The sequence below is a fragment of the Pituophis catenifer genome, unplaced genomic scaffold (assembly GCF_029215685.1).
Source record: "Pituophis catenifer annectens isolate HBS135680 unplaced genomic scaffold, rPitCat1.0.hap2 SCAF_1, whole genome shotgun sequence".
In the NCBI taxonomy this organism is placed as follows: domain Eukaryota; kingdom Metazoa; phylum Chordata; class Lepidosauria; order Squamata; family Colubridae; genus Pituophis; species Pituophis catenifer.
Genome location: NW_027256881.1, coordinates 286614714 through 286634333, shown reverse-complemented (window position 1 = coordinate 286634333; position 19620 = coordinate 286614714). Strand labels below are relative to the sequence as shown.

At 35.4% G+C, this 19620-nt stretch overlaps 1 protein-coding gene across 1 annotated transcript in view; it reads left to right on the top strand.

Moving 5' to 3' along the window:
• Window positions 1-19620, top strand: part of RYR3 (ryanodine receptor 3) — a 244899-nt gene that overhangs the window by 155257 nt on the left and 70022 nt on the right. The window contains exons 66-71 of the mRNA XM_070935838.1: window positions 619-749; window positions 3375-3695; window positions 4718-4958; window positions 8723-8810; window positions 8911-9003; window positions 19422-19442. Coding sequence (XP_070791939.1) covers window positions 619-749; window positions 3375-3695; window positions 4718-4958; window positions 8723-8810; window positions 8911-9003; window positions 19422-19442 — 895 coding nt within the window. The remainder of the gene's footprint in view (window positions 1-618; window positions 750-3374; window positions 3696-4717; window positions 4959-8722; window positions 8811-8910; window positions 9004-19421; window positions 19443-19620) is intronic.

Sequence of the window (19620 nt, the reverse complement as noted above, 5' to 3'; positions counted from 1 at the left end):
CGAAAACGGCCTTCTTAGGCTCTGGAGGCCTTCTGGAGGCCAGAAACAGGCCCATTTCCAGCCGTCCCAAACTTCCGATAGGCCCATTTTTTGCCCTCTCCGAGCCTCCGCACACGCCCTGCACTTATCCAAAACAGGCTGCCTGGGGACTCCTGGGAGGGGCGAGGTGGGTGGGACAAACCAGGAGTGGGATTTTGGGGTCCTCCGAACTGCACAGAATCTTAGCTAGAGGTTCTGCTGAACCCCTATGAACCCCCAGCAGCCCACCCCTGTATACATCTCACAAGTGTAGTTTAATATTTTAAAGTACAAAACGAAGTATACCCAGCCACCAATAATAATGTTTGGCCCATTAGAAAAGGATTTCACCTATACCTTATTTAAAACAACAGAAACAACCAACAGCAGTTCTTCAGTTCTTCTAAAGATATTTTAAAATACATACTGTTCCGAATTGCATTCTGAAGCACTATTTCATTTCAAAACATTTGTTATGCAAAAGCTGAGGAAACATCAGAGCTCAACTCCAATGTGATTTGGAGAAATAGATTCATTTCTTAAAGATTTAAAATATTGAGGATAATTTCCTACATTAATAATATTTTCTTTCATTTGTAGGCAAAGACCAGCTCTTGGTGAGTGCTTAGCTTCTCTTGTAGCAGCAATTCCAGTAGCCTTCCTCGAACCTTCTCTCAATCTTTACAACCCCCTCTCTGTCTTCAACACAAAGTCAGCCAGAGAGAAAGCGAGTGAGTACTTCAGAAAGTATAAAATTCTTTGTAATGAAGACACAGCATCTTTTTCTTTAAAAAATGTCTAAAATTCTTATAAAATTGTATTAATGCGCCCTTTAGTTGTGCATGATAAAAATGTCTATAACAAGACTCCATTCCTTTTGGAATGAATAATATGAATTATATTTAACTGAATTCCCATTCTTATAATCTATTTAAATCTCATAGGCACAAATTAATGATAGGCAGTTTTCCGTGTTTTTAATAGGTACCTCATTTAAGTGTTTTCGTTTCGTGGTGTAGTTATATTAATTCCATATTTATGTAATCAGACTTCATAAGTAATTTAAAGCCAGAGTAGAAATCTGTGATCCTGATCTCCTTTGATGTTTCAGAGGTGGGGGTGAATAAAGTTCACAAATATAACCCTGAGGTAAGGGGCTATAACATTTTCTACTTCTATCACATTTTTGATTAGCATCAGCTTCCTGAAGTTGCTATTTGCCTCTTGGGAATGAACATTCAAGTATCAGCACATTTCTTTCTATAAGCAAAATATCGTCTTCAGGTGTAATTTCAAGAGAAGAAATCGTATTTTTTCTCTTGAAGGATTAAATATCCTACTGAGAAGTAGACCCAGACTTCTACTGTTACTGGATTTCATTTAATAAGAGTCGGGGTTGAATCAAGGCAGCATTTTGAAATACATCCAAATCTGAAATGTAAAGCTACGAGGCAAATCAAAACCAGAATCAAGCAGCAAACCAGGAACAATGTTTAAATCAGGAGGTAGGACTGAGGAGAGAGACAGATGTAAGCATTAAAAGCAAACAAAATATATAGAAGACAGGAAGACCCTGTGAATTCATCAACAGATATTGGAAGAGTAAGCCATTGAGTTTTATTCTATGCATCTAATGGTAGCATAGAGTCAGTCCATGGATAAAATGTCCTTAATGGGGACCTTGCTACTTGGAGTTCAGTGTTTCAACACATAGGGAGTGGCATATGTATTCAGCCTTAATTTTGAATTTTCATAGATTTAAAAGTACCCCTCCCTAAAAAAAAGGCTAGGTGAAGACAAATATGAAAACTGTTATATATTATTTATTTATTTATTATTAAATTTCTATACCGCCCTTCTCCCTGAGGACTCAGGGCGGTGTACAGCCAGAATTAAAAAACATACAGGAAAAATATTAAAAAACAATTAAAAGATATATAAATTTGGCCCAATTAAAACTCACTACCAATTAAAACATTTAAAACATTTAAAAACATTTAAAAATTGCTTCTTAAGCCAGCCCGGCTTGCTTGAAAAAATGGGTTTTAAGGGCACGACGGAAGGCACTGAGGTCTTGGATTCTCCTTATCTCTAGGGGCAGCTGATTCCAGAGGCTATTATATTATATATTAAATATATTAAATATTATTATTATATATATTAAAGATACTGACTATAAGATTCATTTGCGATGGTTCACACATCTTAATTTTCTTCCCTTTGGATTGCTCATGATAGTCACAACTGTGAAATAAATGATTCTTATGGCTTCAGGAACATTTATCTCAGTGTTTTTTTTAACTATCAAGTTTAATTTTCTAAGCAAATTGCCCAGATTATCCTTGATTTTAATAATAAGCAGGATATATCAAACTTTGAATATTTAAAGTAATTGCCACCCTTTTTAATTGCACTAGCACTTAGACTTATATACCACTCCATAGTGCTTTACAGCACTCTCTGAGCAGTTTACAAGGTCAGCATACTTCCCCCAACAATCTGGCTCCTCATTTTATGGATGGAAGGGTGAGTCAACTTCGAGTCCGTCAGGATTGAACTCCAGACTATGAGCAGTGTTACCCGTACAATACTGCATTCTAACCATTGCGCCATCAGGGCTCTTAATTAAAAACAACTCTTGAAAATGCCATATGCTAAATAATAATAACTCTTGAGAACAGGTGATAGTTAGCTAGTCATAACCCCACAATTTACAGTACATTTACTGAAAATTCAACATTGGAGAGAGGATTATCGAAACAATAGAGGACACCTCTTTAGACTTTTCAAGAGATAATCCTCTCTATTAGTTTAATTCACTTTTATAAGCAGTGGTATATTTAGATTACTTTTCTGAGAACGTTTGTCTGACTGGTCTTATTTTCGTCTTAACAACATAACACCCTATTAAATTGTTGTACTTCGCAGCATTGTGCTGATTTCTCAGTATATCTCTAGCAGAAACAAAAATACCATATATCATAATATGCCGCTGTATGTGGGGATTTTTTGTGGGGTTTAGGATGCAACAATCAGTTCCTTTTTGTAGACTGAAGTGTTATTTTGTAAGCAGGAACTTTCTTCCTTAATTCCTGATGAGAACAAGGCTGCTGACATGAAAGGACTGAAAAACTCCATGTGTAGCATGCAAGCAAAGTATCTAATGCTGTTAGACAGAAGTTAGAACTGTTGAATCATGTTTGCTGCTATGGTCAGGCAGCCCAGAGTCTCTTTCCAACTAAGAAAACAGGGGATAAAAATATGGATAAAAATGATACTAATTAAAATGTGCTTTAGCTTTTTCAAAAAAAATAAGTATGCTAGCCTACTTAAACATATTCTTATATAATATAAAGTTTTAGGCATGCCTGAGACAGTAGAAGAAATGTGTCCAGAAATCCCTCATTTGGATGGATTAATGAAAGAAATAAATAGTTTGGCTGAATCTGGAGCCAGGTATACTGAAATGCCGCATGTAATTGAAGTGATCTTGCCCATGCTATGCAACTATCTGTCATACTGGTGGGAAAAAGGACCTGAAAATAATTCAGAGAGTGACGGATCTTGCTGCACAATGGTAACCTCTGAGCATCTTAGTATAATACTGGGGAACATTTTGAAAATCATCAACAATAACTTGGGAATTGATGAAGCAACTTGGATGAAAAGAATTGCAGGTACTTACTATATAGAACTCTTTCTACATTTGCCGGTTATTCTAATAATTTTCCTAAATTTTGATGAAGATGTTTCCACAATGCCTGGTTTACATTTAACAAGTAATATACTATGAGTTCAGCATTTGATTAAATATCAGTATTAAATATAGGCTTCCTTTCTAGTGGAAACTTTTAAGTGAAGGCAATAAAAACATATGAGTTTCCTATTTAACAAAAGCAGAAATACATCACCTCTTCTCTTTCCAGGAAGTGTAGTTAGATTTTAAGCATTAATCAAGGCAATTGAAAGCAATACTAGAAATAAGTAGAACCATGTTCATCCATTATTATGTATTCTGTAAGGAAATATGTACATGAAAAGTGTACATATCCACTAGACCTGCGTCACTGAATAGATACTGAGTATCTCATTTATGTAGTCTCATAACATCTATAGAAAAAAATATTTCATTTGCAATTTTAAAGTGCTTTTTAAAACTTTGTGGCATGCTTGGCTTCCATTTCATTTAAATGTATTATTTTGGAATGGATATTATATATGGCTCTCAGATGTGGTACATTATGTTCTAAAAAAATGTTCTTTTTTGTTGAAATTTCAGCTTAGTGTAGATGTCACATCCAACCATGTGTTAAAAAATAATCCATGGTAAATTTTGGGCTACTTTGTTCTGTATTTTATATTTAAGAAGCAACTTGATTTTTCTATCATTTTAATTAAACAGCAGATTCCCATTATATCCAAACAGAAAGTTCATTTTTAGTTAACAAACCAAAATCTGCAGTCACAGACTGACTGTTGATCAAACCACAAATAGCATAAAACACATTTTTTAGTTTGGGGATAATAGCAAATTGGCGTGAAATTACAGATCATGTACAGAACAAGTGTGCTATTGTTATAACTGAGTTGAGTCTTAGACTTGAAGTTCATTGCAGCAATAAATTGTATATATAAAACTTTTCAATGTAATATTTTCTGTTAAAAATTATTTATATATATATATATATTTTGTATATAGTGTATGCTCAGCCAATCATAAGTAAAGCCAGACCAGATCTGTTGAAAAGTCATTTTATTCCGACTCTGGAAAAGCTAAAGAAGAAAGCCATTAAAATAGTGATTGAAGAAGAACAATTGAAAGCAGACAATAAAACTGATACGCAAGAAGCAGAACTTCTCATTCTAGATGAATTTGCAGTTCTTTGTCGAGATCTTTATGCCTTTTATCCTATGTTGATCCGCTATGTAGACAACAACAGGTGGGAGAATTTAAAATTTCACATTTATTTGCAGAATTTATAATTTGTAACAAATTTATAATTTGTTCCCAAAATGATTAACAAAATGAATAAGCATCAGTACAAATAGATTAAAAAACAAAAACACCTAGAATAACTACCTTTTCGCGCAAGCCTGGAGAATGTCCACTATACCAATAGACTGTGCAATAATCCGGAAAATTTTCAAATGTGCAGAAATGGACAAACTTACTTTAGAACTAAATAATAAGGAAGACTCAGAATACTACTTAACTTGGGAAAATTGATATCAATGGATAGAAATTAAAAATAAGGAATGTATAGAATAAAATAAGATACAAAATGTGTTTAAATATGTCGATTAAGTAGGAATATACGGGAATAGATGAACAAAGTTAAGAATTACGTACTGTCAGAATGATGTTGAATTGTATAATTATTACAGATGTATTTTTGTTATAGATGTATTTTAACTTGTATTTTTGGATTTTAAATGTTAATAAAGGTTTATAAAAATAAATAAATAAATAAATAAATAAATAAATAAATAAATAAATAAATAAATAAATAATAAAACAACTACCTTTTGTTTGACCAAATAATAAATTAGCTCTATCTATAAATGTCAGTACTGACATTTAAAAGCTGACTTTCGTTTAAATACCATCACATACTTTTTGTGATCAAAGCACAAAATTAAAATCTAAAGCTAGGTATCATGCAGGAAATCTTGGTTCCCGCATGACACCTAGCTAGATTTTAAGTAATTTTTGAATTTTTTAAGTTGGGAGAGGAGAGCTGGGATAACTTCTGGAGGAGCCAGTGGATGCCAGAACACCCTCAAGAGAAGGTTCCAAATAAAAATAATTAATGAAAATGCTATCTCCCTTGATTGCCAACAATAGCACTCTAGAAATCTACAAGTGAAAATAAATAGGGAGGATGCAGAAGGTCCATTTTGGCTTTTGGTTCAAGTAATGCTGGCCTGAAAAGCAAAATTTTGAATCTACCTCAGAAAAGTATGAGAGTCAATGAGATTTTTCAGGATAGATAGATAGATAGATAGATAGATAGATAGATAGATAGATAGATAGATAGATAGATAACTTTATTGTCATTGTACGTGTATACACAATATACCCATACAACTATTCACTTAACACCAAACACAGGTCCAACACACATAACAATCCCCAAACACATTCCCACCCACCGCAATTCTCCATCCCTAAACCACCCAAACATCCACACAACAGACCAAGTAATGCTGTCCAACAGTTTACTGATGGTGGCCCTTTAGTTCATTGTTGAGTGCAATTATATCTCTGGGATAAAAACTATTCAGAAAACGTGTGGTCCAAGTTTTAATTGTTCTGTATCTTCTGCCAGAAAGCAACAGTCCAAAAAGATTGTAAGCAGGATAGGAAGAGTCTCTGAGAATGTTATGCAACTTTCTCAAACAGCGAGATTCGAAGATGTCGTCCAGGGCTGGTAGCTGGAATCCGATGATATTCTGGACAGTTTTAATGATTCTCTGTAGAGCTTTTTTGTCCGCTACAGAGCTGCTCCCATACCATGCAAGAATGTCGTATGTCAGGACACTCTCAATGGTGCTGCAATAGTAGGACAGAAGTAGATGCTGAGATAGATTTATCTTCCTGACCATTCATATTAACATATGATCTCAAGATCTTGTTCTTGTTAATAATCTAGGTATTATGTATCATACTTTCTTCACTGAAAGCCCCACATAAAATACACAACAATATTACAAAACCTGAATGTTGCAAACACTGTGTCTTGTTCAATGAAGGATACAAAAAAAATACATACAAACCAAAGTCATGGTGGATGGTAAACAGCAAGGATAGTTGAAGTCCACTCTGAAAGTAATACTGTACAATCAGAGTCTAGATTAGTCAACAAGGAAATTCTCCCAGTGGCCAAATGGATGCTATTTATTTATTTATTTATTTATTTATTTATAATGCAATTTATATGCCGCCCTATCTCCAAGGACTCAGGGCGGCTCACAACGGTAAAGATGCACAGTTCCTCATTAAAAGACAATATAAAATTAAAATTCCAATTTAAAACAATTTAAAATTCATTAAGAAACCCCCCATCAGTCCAGGCTGCAGAACAACCAGGTCTTCAAATCGTGGCGGAACGAGCGAAGGTCAGGGGCCATCCAGAGTGCTATTGGGGCACTCTCATGCATATAATAGAGATATACTGCTGACCTGCCATTATTCCCTTGCTACGCGTATTCAGGCCAACCTGCAATAAGTCTCAAGACATCCTTGATACCTATGTTCGCCATCCAATTATGTATTTTAACAATCAATAGCTATCACACATCTTTATTTATTTATGAATCAATAAATAGACATCCATCTCAGTAAAGGTAAAGATAGATGTATATAATTCATTCAGTTTGTCTCTAATATACATATCTTCCAGGAGCATCATTTCACTCCTTTATCATCTAATGGTTGGGCCACTTACCTGGCTGTATTATTTGCTTCAAATGTATTTATAGAATTCCTCAGTTTCCCTTAGTGCTTAATTGTTATTGTTTATTTACACATTTATATGCTTGCCCAACTCAAGCACTGTGACCCTGACTGTCTTTTAGCATTAAAAAATTCACAAAATAAAATCCATAAATCCCTACCCCACCCTCATCCCCTTGATGATTTGTTGCTGTTGGCAATATATTCCTTGAATTGTTTTTCTGTTCATTATTAACCTTCGAGGAATTAAGGTATATTCTGGAAAACATCCCTTTAAAATATACAGTTTATCAAACATTTCATATGATGTGTAAATAATAGATTCTCCTTATCTTGAATCAATCATCAAGGGAAAAAAGTCAAGGTCATTCACAAGAAATGAGTCAGGGTCACTTCATGGATCAACAACGAGTGTTAACTAATCCTGATGAGTGGAAAGTTTGATAGTGTTGACACCTGACACAACAAAGAATAGAGTGCTTTCTTGAGAAAAATCAATAATGAATAGGACAAAGGGAGCATTATTGTCCTCAAGCTTCACTAAATTTAGGATAGTCAGAAAAAGAAACATTTCAATGACTGCCTTCATATCAACTCAAATGGATATCAAGCCAGCAAAATAGTAAGGATACTTGAGATTTTACCGAAGATGTATAAAAAGCTTTTAATACTCTGTGTTTCAGCTTCCCAAAGCAGTTTGTTGCAATATTTACCATTTAGGGATTTATTATTGTAAAAGTGACTGAAATTATTTAACAATATTGATAAAAATCATGTTTTTCTAATCCATGTGGCCCAAGGCAGTTTCGTCTATTTCTTTGGTAACATGAATATTCTTATATTTAAACATAAGCTTTTTCTAATATTGCAGTGTTAGAGAGGATATATAATTCCTGAAAGGAATAAAAAAAGAAAAAGACTATGGATTCTAATCCGTGGAAATGTATTAAGGTTTTAAGTTGCTAAAAAAGGAATATTGATTGATTTTGGTGCCATGATTTACAGATATCCTTCTACGCCTACTTAGAACTAAGTTCCGTTCTTAAACTCAATGGGATTTACTTTTGTGGAGATGTGGATTGAATTGCACTATTAATGCATCCTGCCTCTAAAAGGAATAGCATAGTGAATAAGTTTCCTATACATGCTGATAATTTGATACATGGTACCAGAAACAAAGTGATAAAATGAAAATTAAAAAATCACATAGACTTCAGTCTAATAATGTTATGTTGCTTCTCTTTTAAGATCAAACTGGCTTAAAAAACCAGATGCTGATTCTGATGAACTTTTCCGCATGGTGGCAGAAGTTTTCATCCTGTGGTGTAAATCACATGTAAGATAGCATTTCACCTGCTAGTTTTATAATACTGTATACATGTCGATATGTATGTAAAATAAGTGCTCAAAGACTGTATTTATCATTTTTTTTACAGAATTTTAAGAGAGAGGAACAAAATTTTGTGATTCAGAATGAAATTAACAATTTGGCATTTTTGACAGGTGATAATAAGAGCAAGATATCAAAAGTAAGTGAAAAGTATTTAGTATTCATACGTACTTTGTTGTAACAATTGTGTTAAACATAATCTATTTTTTGCTGAATTTGAGTAGTAGTTAGTTTAAACTGGAAATCAATTATAATCATTCAATTACATTATGTAAAAAGGCAATATAATCAATTTTTAAATTTTAAAATATAGTTTCTTGATAGAAACAAACTGTAGAAATATACCAGTAGAAATTTGTATTAAAGGGGTTTGATTTTGGGGTTGTTTTTTTTTGTTGTTGTTGTTGTTTTGCTGTACTGAGACAAGATGAACCTAGCACTTCTGTTTAATCTGTGTATGCATGTGTGTGTGTGTGTGAAAGAAAGCTTGCATTTCAGTAGCTATAGGGAATAGCAGAATTACCAGAACAGATCCACTTTATCTAAAAAATTGAAGTGAGATACTATAGACAAGAGTAATTCTTAGATACTATAGCACATACTATAGACAAGAGTAATTCTTAGATATTTTTGAAACTAGTATATTTTTATAAACAAAAAAGAAAACATTAAAAACCTTTTGTTTATTAAATTTGAGAATTACCATTTAGGAAAAATAAAACCCATTCTTTCTGAGATAATCCATGGATTTGGGGCAAGAAAAGGATTAAATGAATAATCTGTAAATTCTTGGTAGAAGACTGATGATCTGAAATGAGAAAAAAGTATTATGATATGTTTGAAAGGGAACAGAAATGATTTGACTTTAATGCCTAAGACCGTTTACCAGGCATTATGGCTGGTAAACCATCTTAGGTTTCCATGGCTATGGCATTCACCATGGCTCTATGCAATGGGTAAAGGTGTCCATAATGATCTAAATTGACTCCCACAGAGTCAAGGAATAGGGCTAGCTGATCTGGGTCCCCATTGAACCATCGAATCTGGGTGGCTCGTTCAACACTGCCCCTCCCTCATCTTGTTGGGCCTTATTTGCCTGCACTTGGTGCGCTTGGCAGTCTCCATTGGCTCTAGCCTATGGAGCGGGGATTGGCCCCCTTGGGCGGTTAGCTTGTAGTGTGGGAAAGCCACTGGCAGTAGCCTCGGGCTCAGTCTCCTTCTGGCGGGTAGAGAGGGGAGCTGCTTTCCCATTTCAGGGTGGTTAGGTGCGTGTGGGTGCCCTGGAATTGCTCCGTGGTTAGCTCCAGCTTAAAGTTAGGGCTGGCTAATTGGAGCTTATTGGGTTGGATTTGGCTTCTCCTCCCTCTTTCTTTTTGGCAGCACGACTGCTCCTCGTCATGAAGGTGGCTCAGTTAAAATCCTCCCTCAATGTCTCCAAGGATTCACCTAAGGTTCCAAATAGAGATTTTGGGGGTTTGGCCTTGTCCCAATCCTTCATCCATTCCAGTCTTCCTAGTTCGCTTATGGGTTGCCATAATGGGAGTTAGGGTGGGGGAATTCAACCTCAGCTGCTTTGGGGATTTTTTTCCCACCAATACTCATCTCTTTCTGCTTCAGTCGCTGAAGTGGGCACCCCAGGCATCTTGCTTTCCATGGTCAGAGACAGCTGCACTTGGGTTCTGACTGGGCTGCTAGTTCCTGGAGTTCCCTGGATGGGAGTAGGGTCTGCCTCCTTCTGGGTTGCCTGAAGCAGGCTTTCTTCAGAGTTTCTGCCCTCTGCCATGGTATCCTGAGTTTCTCTTCATGCACCCCAGGTATCGGAGAGCAAGTGGAGAGTCCAGTGCTCAGGAATTCTGAGCTTTGGGAGAGCTGGTTTGATGTCAGGGTTCTGACCAATGCCCTAATAAAATTAAGAGTCTCAAGCCATTTAGCAAGAAAAATCCAGTTGTTTATTAGGAGCGCCATGTTGGCACTACCTAGGTGAAGCCAGCTCTGGCTTCACCCAATTCACGCCTTGCATCTGACCCTGTTTCCCCCTCGCCCCAGAGTGTATCACCAATCACATTCCCCAACAAAGCAATTTCACGTGTTGTAGAAGTCACTCCCTCCAGCCATTGCAGGTTTCCGTGGAGATGGCCTTGACTTCGGCCAGCTAAGCTGTGCCTTGTTTTGACTGAGGTGTGAATTCCTTGGTGCAGCTGTGAGGCGTGATTCCCATCCTCCTGCCTATGGCAACTCAGGAACAGATCAGGAAAGTTTCACAAGTTGACACAAAATATATAAAACGTTTATTTTCCTCTGTATATGGCTAAGTTTTTTGAAAATATCTGGAATGACCAGATCTAAGAAACTGCAATTAGTTGTTGTCAGTAATGTAGTTTTCCTTTTTTGGGTACAAGGCATAGAATAATCAAAGCCTTTGTAATCTGATCTTCTATTTAACTGTTTTAATAGTCTAAGAATTAATTGATTTGATTTTTGAGGTATATTACTAAATTTGCTATCCTGAACTTATGAAAAAGCAATGCACACAAAGGCCATTAACTCCTATTAGAAACCCTAGCAGAATTATTTAATCTTGTAGGTATAATATTTGACAAATATTAAATAGAGGCAGTTAAGAAATAGCAGTGGAAAACAGCTGTTATTTAGAAAAGAGAGTACTGGTTGTGAGATGATGGGGAGTTGGATGGGGAAAAAAATGAAGAAAAAAGATTTGACTTTTCTTGGTTAGATCATTTCCTTGCCCACAAATCACAAAAAAAGAACAGTGGTGGATGAAAATCAGTGAACCTATCCTGCCACACTTCCATGTACACTCAAAAATATCCACCCCTGACATACCTTATCATCAAATTGCATTGTTTCTGGAGACCCTCATAGCCAAAGAACTTATATAAAACCTTGTATGTCTCACATAAGTGACAGAATATTCTGTCAGCTCTCTAGAAAATCAAAGTGCCTCCAGAAAATATAAAAATCTAGTAACAGAAGAAGATGACATTGTGGTTTCATCTGTCACAGCACTCTATATGTCCGTCTTTCCAGAACTAACCAAATAATCCATGGCAGCAGTACTACACAATACATGTAACCTAGTCAAAAACTCTTAAGGTCAAAATACTAAGAATCATGGAATTCATCAACCTTTGCCTCACTACATACTTTCAGTTTTACGGGCAAATCTACCAACAAATAAGAGGAACATCCTGGGATAATCACTCTGTCCATGGCAGAGACCAGTGGTGAAATCTAAAATTTGTTACTACCGGTTCTGTGGGCATGGCTTGGTGGGGGGGGGGGGGGTAATGTGACTGGGTGGGCATGGCCAATTATTATTTTTTTTTTACTTTTAAAATCATTTTTTCTACAACCTCTTCAGCGAAGAGGTTGTAAAAAAATGCTTTCAAAAGGCTCTGACGATCCCAGTTGAGTTGCCTGATCGGCAGAGACTTTTTTTCTTTTAAATGCCTCTGATGATCAGGCAACTCAGCTTGGATCGTCAGAGGCATTTAAAAGAAAAAGGGTTTTTTTTCTTTTAAATGCATCTGACAATCCAAGCTGAGTTGCCTGATCGGCAGAGACTTTTTTTCTTTTAAATGCCTCTGCCAATCAAGGAACTCAGCTTGGATCGTCAGAGGCATTTAAAAGAAAAAAACCTCAGAGGCATTTAAAAGAAAAAAAACTCAAGCTGAGTTGCCTGATCGTTAGAGGCATTTAAAAGAAAAAAAGTCTCTGCCAATCAGGCAACTCAGCTTGGATCGTCAGAGGCATTTAAAAGAAAAAAAGGATTTTTTTCTTTAGAAGCCTTTGATGATCCCAGCTGAGCCGCGTGATCATCAGAGGCTTTTTTTTTACTTTTAAAAGCATTTTTTAGGCCAAAGAGGTTGTAGAAAAAATACTTTTAAAAGTAAAAAAAAAGCCTCTGATGATCACGCGGCTCAGCTGGGATCATCAAAGGCTTTTTAAAGAAAAAAACCCTTTTTTTCTTTTAAATGCCTCTGCCAATCAAGCAACTCAGCTTGGATCGTCAGAGGCATTTAAAAGAAAAAAACCTCAGAGGCATTTAAAAGAAAAAAAACTCAAGCTGAGTTGCCTGATCGTTAGAGGCATTTAAAAGAAAAAAAAAGTCTCTGCCGATCAGGCAACTCATCTTGGATCGTCAGAGGCATTTAAAAGAAAAAAAGGATTTTTTTCTTTAAAAAGCCTTTGTTGATCCCAGCTGAGCTGCGTGATCATCAGAGGCTTTTTTTTTTTTACTTTTAAAAGCATTTTTTAGGCCAAAGAGGTTGTAGAAAAAATGCTTTTAAAAGTAAAAAAAAAGCCTCTGATGATTGTGTGGCTCAGCTGGACATGGGGAGGGGGGCAGAGATTTTTACTACCGGTTCTCCGAACCACCCATCTCCATCGCTACTGGATCAGGCGATCCGGTCTGAACCAGGAGCATTTCACCCCTGGCAGAGACCATTATGCAGCATCTAGAAACTATAGCATTCCCAGACATATAACCAAAAGTATGAATCTGGTATGTAGATGACACCTTCATCATAATAAAAAGGAGTAGCAAGAGAAGGCATATGAAACAATCAACAGTATCTTCAAAGGAATAAATTTACAATGGAAGAAGAAAATATCAACACACTACCCTTTTTTGATATCCTTATCAGCAGAGAAAACAATGGCAAATTAGAAATACAAGTCTATTGAAAAACAACCCACACTAACCTACTGTTCCATTACCAAAGTAACAACCAAACCTCCCACAAGAGAATCTGTGTAAAATGAAACAACCCAGAACACCATATATCAGCAACCAACAGATTACTACAACCACCTGGCATCACTGTAGCACACAAACTAATTAAAGCCCTCTAAAACATCTAAAATAAACCAAATGATCAGTAGCCCAAGAAGAAAAAATAGGAGTCAACTATAACAAAAAATGTAAGAAATGCAATAGCCACTATGTAGTGTATAGAGAAGACTAGCGGAGCACATCTATGAACACCAACTAACAGACAGAGGATACAATGAATACTCCTTAATCTCACAACACAAAAATAGATTGAACCAAAGCTTCAATTGGGAAACTGTAAGCATCCTAGACCAAGCTAAATCCAAAAGGTCTCAAAAATTTCTGGAATTTTCAGACAAATCAGCCATCAGTAGACACATTGAAATAAACTATATTTACATATCACTCAAGAGAGCTCAAGGAGCACCAAGAACTCAAGAGTTCATGCCTGAGCTAGATATATTCTCTTTTATATTGTGGGACTTTTTCCTAGACTTCTATGTATTTTTGTGATCTGTGCCACTTGATTAATGCTACTTCTATATTGCCATTATGATGTCTGTTTATACTATTAACTTATTTCTACCCCAATGTCCTAAGGCTATTTTTTTCATTATTTAGTTTCTTGTTATCTGTAATATCTGTCTTCTACAGTATTTCTATATTGCTGTAGTACTACATCTGTATATCTCTTTAGTGTTATAGCTCTATATTTTCTATTCTACTAGTTACTTCCTTTCCAATCCAATCTGTCTGCCTTTTATCTTTGGCTTTCTTTTTCTTTCATGCTGTTTTGTCTGCCAAAGGCCAGCAAAAGCTCTTCAGCTTTTTTTGTCCCATGTGTTACTTTCCTTTTTCTCTCAATAGTGAATACGCCGGTGGGAAAAGGTCAAAGATTTATCTCTTTCAGACTGGAAGATTGTTTGCTGAGGCTGGAGGGAATGGAGAACAATTTTCACACCCCAGTTTCCCAACTGCTGCCATCCCTGATGCTCTCAACTCAGCAGGACTGTGGCTTTGCTATTCTGCTTGGGTTCAACCTTTCCAGTAATCCCTATTGGATTCAATCAGCATTTTATACAGCCAAGAGAAGCTTTACTTTTCAATTTTTTCTCTTGAGTTTTCCATTTTTTAGTTTAGTTTTTCATTTTTTTCCTCCCGAGTTCTGTTGTTAGTCCATCTGTCTGCCTACCTACCTTTAATGGACTTATCCGTGGTTCTATATCAAAATTCTCATTCCGTGTTCTCTCCTACCTCATCAGTGATTGAATAGGCAACTGTGCTGTCCCACCACTGGGGAAAGAGCTCAAAAGGGAAGAAAAAGAACTAGAACAGGTCCTCATCTATCCATTCAACAGTTCCTCTTTCCACACCAGGAGAAAGGAAATGAAATGATGAACTGAGTAAAAGGAGATTGCTGTTGGAGGGGTGGATGCATGGAGATGAAATGAGAGTGGAGAAGCTGTAATCAGCCATCCAGCAGACTGGAAACCTCAAAAGAGTCAGGCAAAAATGACCTAAAAAAGAAGAAGATTGGAGCAGAGGAGCAGTCTGGCTTCCTCAATTCTGTCTTATGCTAAGTCAGTTATGCAAAATAATAGCTACTGTAGCCACAGAAAGAAGGAGTGGAAAGCAGCCCCTTGAAATCCACGAGGGGCTGTAACAAAAAGAAGAGAGATGGCAAAAAGATCCTGCATTTATCTAAAGGAGAATTCCCACAGAGGGCAGAAAGGCAAGAATGGTTGTTGCAGCAACATAAAACAGACAGGTAATTTTATGAGTAACCAACCTGGTTGGGGTCACTCTACAGATTTAGAAAGTGAAGAACCTAACCAGCTTCACTGAACCACAAGAATCAGCAACAAGGGGAAAGATACTTGGAAAATCACTAGCTCAGTTGGCTCACAGTCTAAATGAGGCAAGATCTCCAGCCCTAAAATATAGCATAAATTACGAACAGTAGAGCCACAAAACAGAGCCTATCTACTTGAATGAAGAAACATGACTCAGCAAGGTAATCAAGATAGCAGTCAGGTCTATAAAAAGGGGATATCTGTCCAACAAGCAATTTTTAGCAAGTAACGTGTAATTTTAATGTTTTAATATTTCAATTATTTTTCTACCTCTTTTATGATTTGTAAGCTGCCCAGAGTCGATACAGAGATGGGTGGCATAAAAATGTAATAAATAAAAACATTCCACCCTCCTTCCTGAAATTCTCTGTTCACTTTGCAATTACCAGGCTGAACTATGAACTGGACACTAAGTATTCTTGGATCTTTCCTGATCCTGTGATTTGTCTCTTTGGACCCTTTTGGCAAAGTAAACTCTTGCCATTATGTTCTTTCTGTATATTTAAAGCAGAAATTTAATCTACAATATGCATTTGTGTTATTTCCCTCAAAGATGTATGATTGCAATAAATAACTTGTTTTCATGCCAGAAATTGTCTTTATGCAGTTGTCTTTATGCACTTGAAGGAAGAAGCTGGAAGAAACAAACAAAAGTGAGGGGGAAAGAGCTGGAAGAAAGGAAAAGGAGAAACTAGAAAAGTAATAAAAGTCTAAGAGTTTAATTGCAAAGCAATTAGAGGCAAGAACACATTAAACAAGATAAGCTAATGTGATCCAAGAGATGTGAGAATGATTATAGGTGAACTTTGGAAAGAAAAAGATGCTAAGTACAAAAGTAATTTCAAAGTAAAGATTGAAGTTTAAATATAGGAAATAAAATATGATAGAAAAGGAATAAGCCATTATAAAGGTAAAGGGAAAAGGTTTAAAAATTATCCAGATAGGAAATCATAGTTTTTAATATCTTTAGCATCCAGTATATTGTATTTTGCATATATATATATTTTCATATAATTGATAAAGCTTTTATTCTGTGGTAGAAGCATGTTCTGCCTGATTGCCATGGTGGTGCAGTGGTTAGAATGCAGTATTGCAGGCTAATTCTGGTGACTGCCAATTTCCAGCAGTTCATCAGTTCTAGTCTCAACGACTCAAAGTTGACTCAGCTTCCATCCGTCCAAGTCGGTAAAATGAGGATGCAGACTTTTGGGGACAATATGCTGATTCCATAAACTACTTAGAGAGGGTTGTAAAGCATTGTGAAGTGGTATATAAGTGCTATTGCTACCTTATGCAAAACATGAACTTATGGTACAGAATCTGATAGCGCTTAAGCAATATCCTGAAGCACATAGCACTTAAGCAGTATCCTGAATAACAGGAGGCCATCTTCCTATAATCTTCTTGGCTGTTCTTACCACTCTCTGTATGGACTTTCTATCTGAGGCACTGTTGCCACCAAACCAGACAGTGATGCAGTTTGTTAGAACACTCTCAATTGTGCCTTTGTAAAAAGTGGCCAGGACAGAAGGAGAAAGATGTGCTCTCCTCATCTGACACAGGAAATGCAGATGCAGGTATACTTGAACCAAGGTAAAATATTTCAGTAAACAAAACAATGCAACAACAAAATCATAATAAGTGTGTAAATAACAAAAAACATCACATGGTTACTTCTAATCACCTTAAGCCCAAAGGACTGCTAAAACAATCCTTTATTTGCTATTTCACAGTTTGTTTTCTTTTTTTTCTTTGTGTTTTTAGAGCTAATCAATGATAGTAATAAAGTATTATACTTTGTGTAACAAACTTTAGATCCTTTATCCACTTACCATATATTACAAAGCGCTTTGCAATTATTACAAATGACCACAAATAATTATTGAACTATCCCCAGATGAAATGTATACCTTCCACATATGAGAGACATATTGAAATACTGTATATTGGATTTGTTGATCACAAATATATAAATTTAAAAACTATGATGGAACTGACAAGTAAATTAGGCTTCAGATCATAAAATATTAACTCACTGAAAATTATTATTCACAGCTTTTAAAGCAACTACAGAGTATAAAACATGTTAAAGATAATTATGTGCATCTTTAAATGCTTGTGAATTAATATTTTAAAATACTTCTTTTTAAAATCCTCTTTTCAGTTTCCTATTGTTACAGTTTTCATGATTTGACATTGGGGGAGCTTAATTCAATCCTTAGTGAAATAAGTTTTAAATACAAGTTTAAAAACTTTCTAAAAAATCTTTTGGAATAAATAAAAAAAATAGTGTGCCGAGACCTAGGCCCTATTTCCTGGCAGCATTAGGATTGATAGTAATAATTTTACTTGGTACCTTATACATTTATTTTGTACTTTCTTAATTGTTTTAAATTGTTTTTATATTTTATGATGCATGTTGCCCAGAGACAATTGTTGAAATGGGTGGCTGTAGAAATCAAATAAATAAACAGCAAAAAACAAAACAGCAATAGAACTTTGATTTTAGAAAATTATAAACAAACTAAGGGTTCAGATGGATTTGAAATAAGCTTTTGGAGTTAATTGTAAGAATCTTTCCTGTGAGAAAATATTTTGCTTTGAATTTTCTTAAAAAATAATAGGATAAAACTAATAAGGAGAATATTTATAAGTCAGGTTGAAATGAAGGGTCTTTGGTGCTCTCTGAGCTTGGTTGTTTTCATGCAGTCATTTCATTAGTCAAACTAGGTAACATCATCAGTGCTAGTCAGGATGAAATACACAAATAATTATTTGTGATTTCAAGGCCCAACTTTCAAGGTTGGGCATTAGAAACAACTAGAAGGAACTGAAGATTATAATTAAAGGAGTAGAACATTTAAATTTTACTAATACAGAACAGAGCAAAATATTATAACATTGGACATATTGAAGGATATTTTTGAAAAATGGACCTAGAACTTAATTTTAAAAGTGACTTTTCTGACCCAGAAAAGGTACCACAGGTACCATCCACAGGAAATATTTCCTGTATCACCAAAATTACCCATTATCTACAAGCTAAGGAGGAGAAGTATACAAAGCATTTGAAAAAGCAGCTTCCTAAAGTTTGTTAACCTGAGCAAGGCATCACATTTCAAAGCATCCAAACTGTCATGATTTCTGCAAAGCTGCAGTGACTGCTTGGAAAACAGAACCTGAGTGTCTGCCTGTGTGAGAAGGGAACATCTGCTTTACTCTGTTGGCAATCCCAGAAAGAAGTAATTGTTTACTTGCACATCAGGAGCTTTGAAGCAGCTTTGTTGAGTTTTCTGAAAAATCCTGCTGCTTTAATGCTCCAGGCAGATGTGCTTTGCTTAAGGTTAACATGCTTTGTAAAACATGCCTGGGAAACCCTAGTTGTTTATTAATTAGGCAAATAAAAATACAATAAATAAATAAATAAATAAATAAATATATATATATATATATATATATATATATATATATATGTATATGTATATGTATATGTATATGTATATGTATATGTATATGTATATGTATATGTATATGTATATGTATATATATATATATATATATATATATATATATATATATATGTGTGTGTGTGTGTGTGTGCGCGCGCGCGCGTGGGTGTGTGGGTGGGTGGGTGCCTTTGTGTGTGTGGGTGTGGATACCTGTGGGTGTGGTTTTTGTGTGTGTGTGTGTGTATAATAGATGCAGCATGTGGCATGGTATAATATACTTTATTATTATACACAAAAGGTAAGTCTAGTAACTGTTGTCACTTGTTATATTAGAATCCATACTGATAGATCAGAATGCTTTTTTAAAAAAATAATAACATAGTTTATTGATCTTTGTTAAACTAAATTTACTTACAACTGAGCAAGATCTTTTAACTTTTCTTTTCTGATAATATGGCAGCAGATTGCTCCGAGGGGAACGGTAAGTTAGAGAACATTTAGTTTGACAAAGACAGTTACTTGGTGGTACTAAAATAACTGATTTTTTGTTGTTGTTAAATTGATTAATGAAACACAACATTCACTCTTTTAATCTGTTATTTTTTTTTAACTTCGTGTGGGTGTTTTCATAAAGGACACATGCAGCTATTTTTAAAATT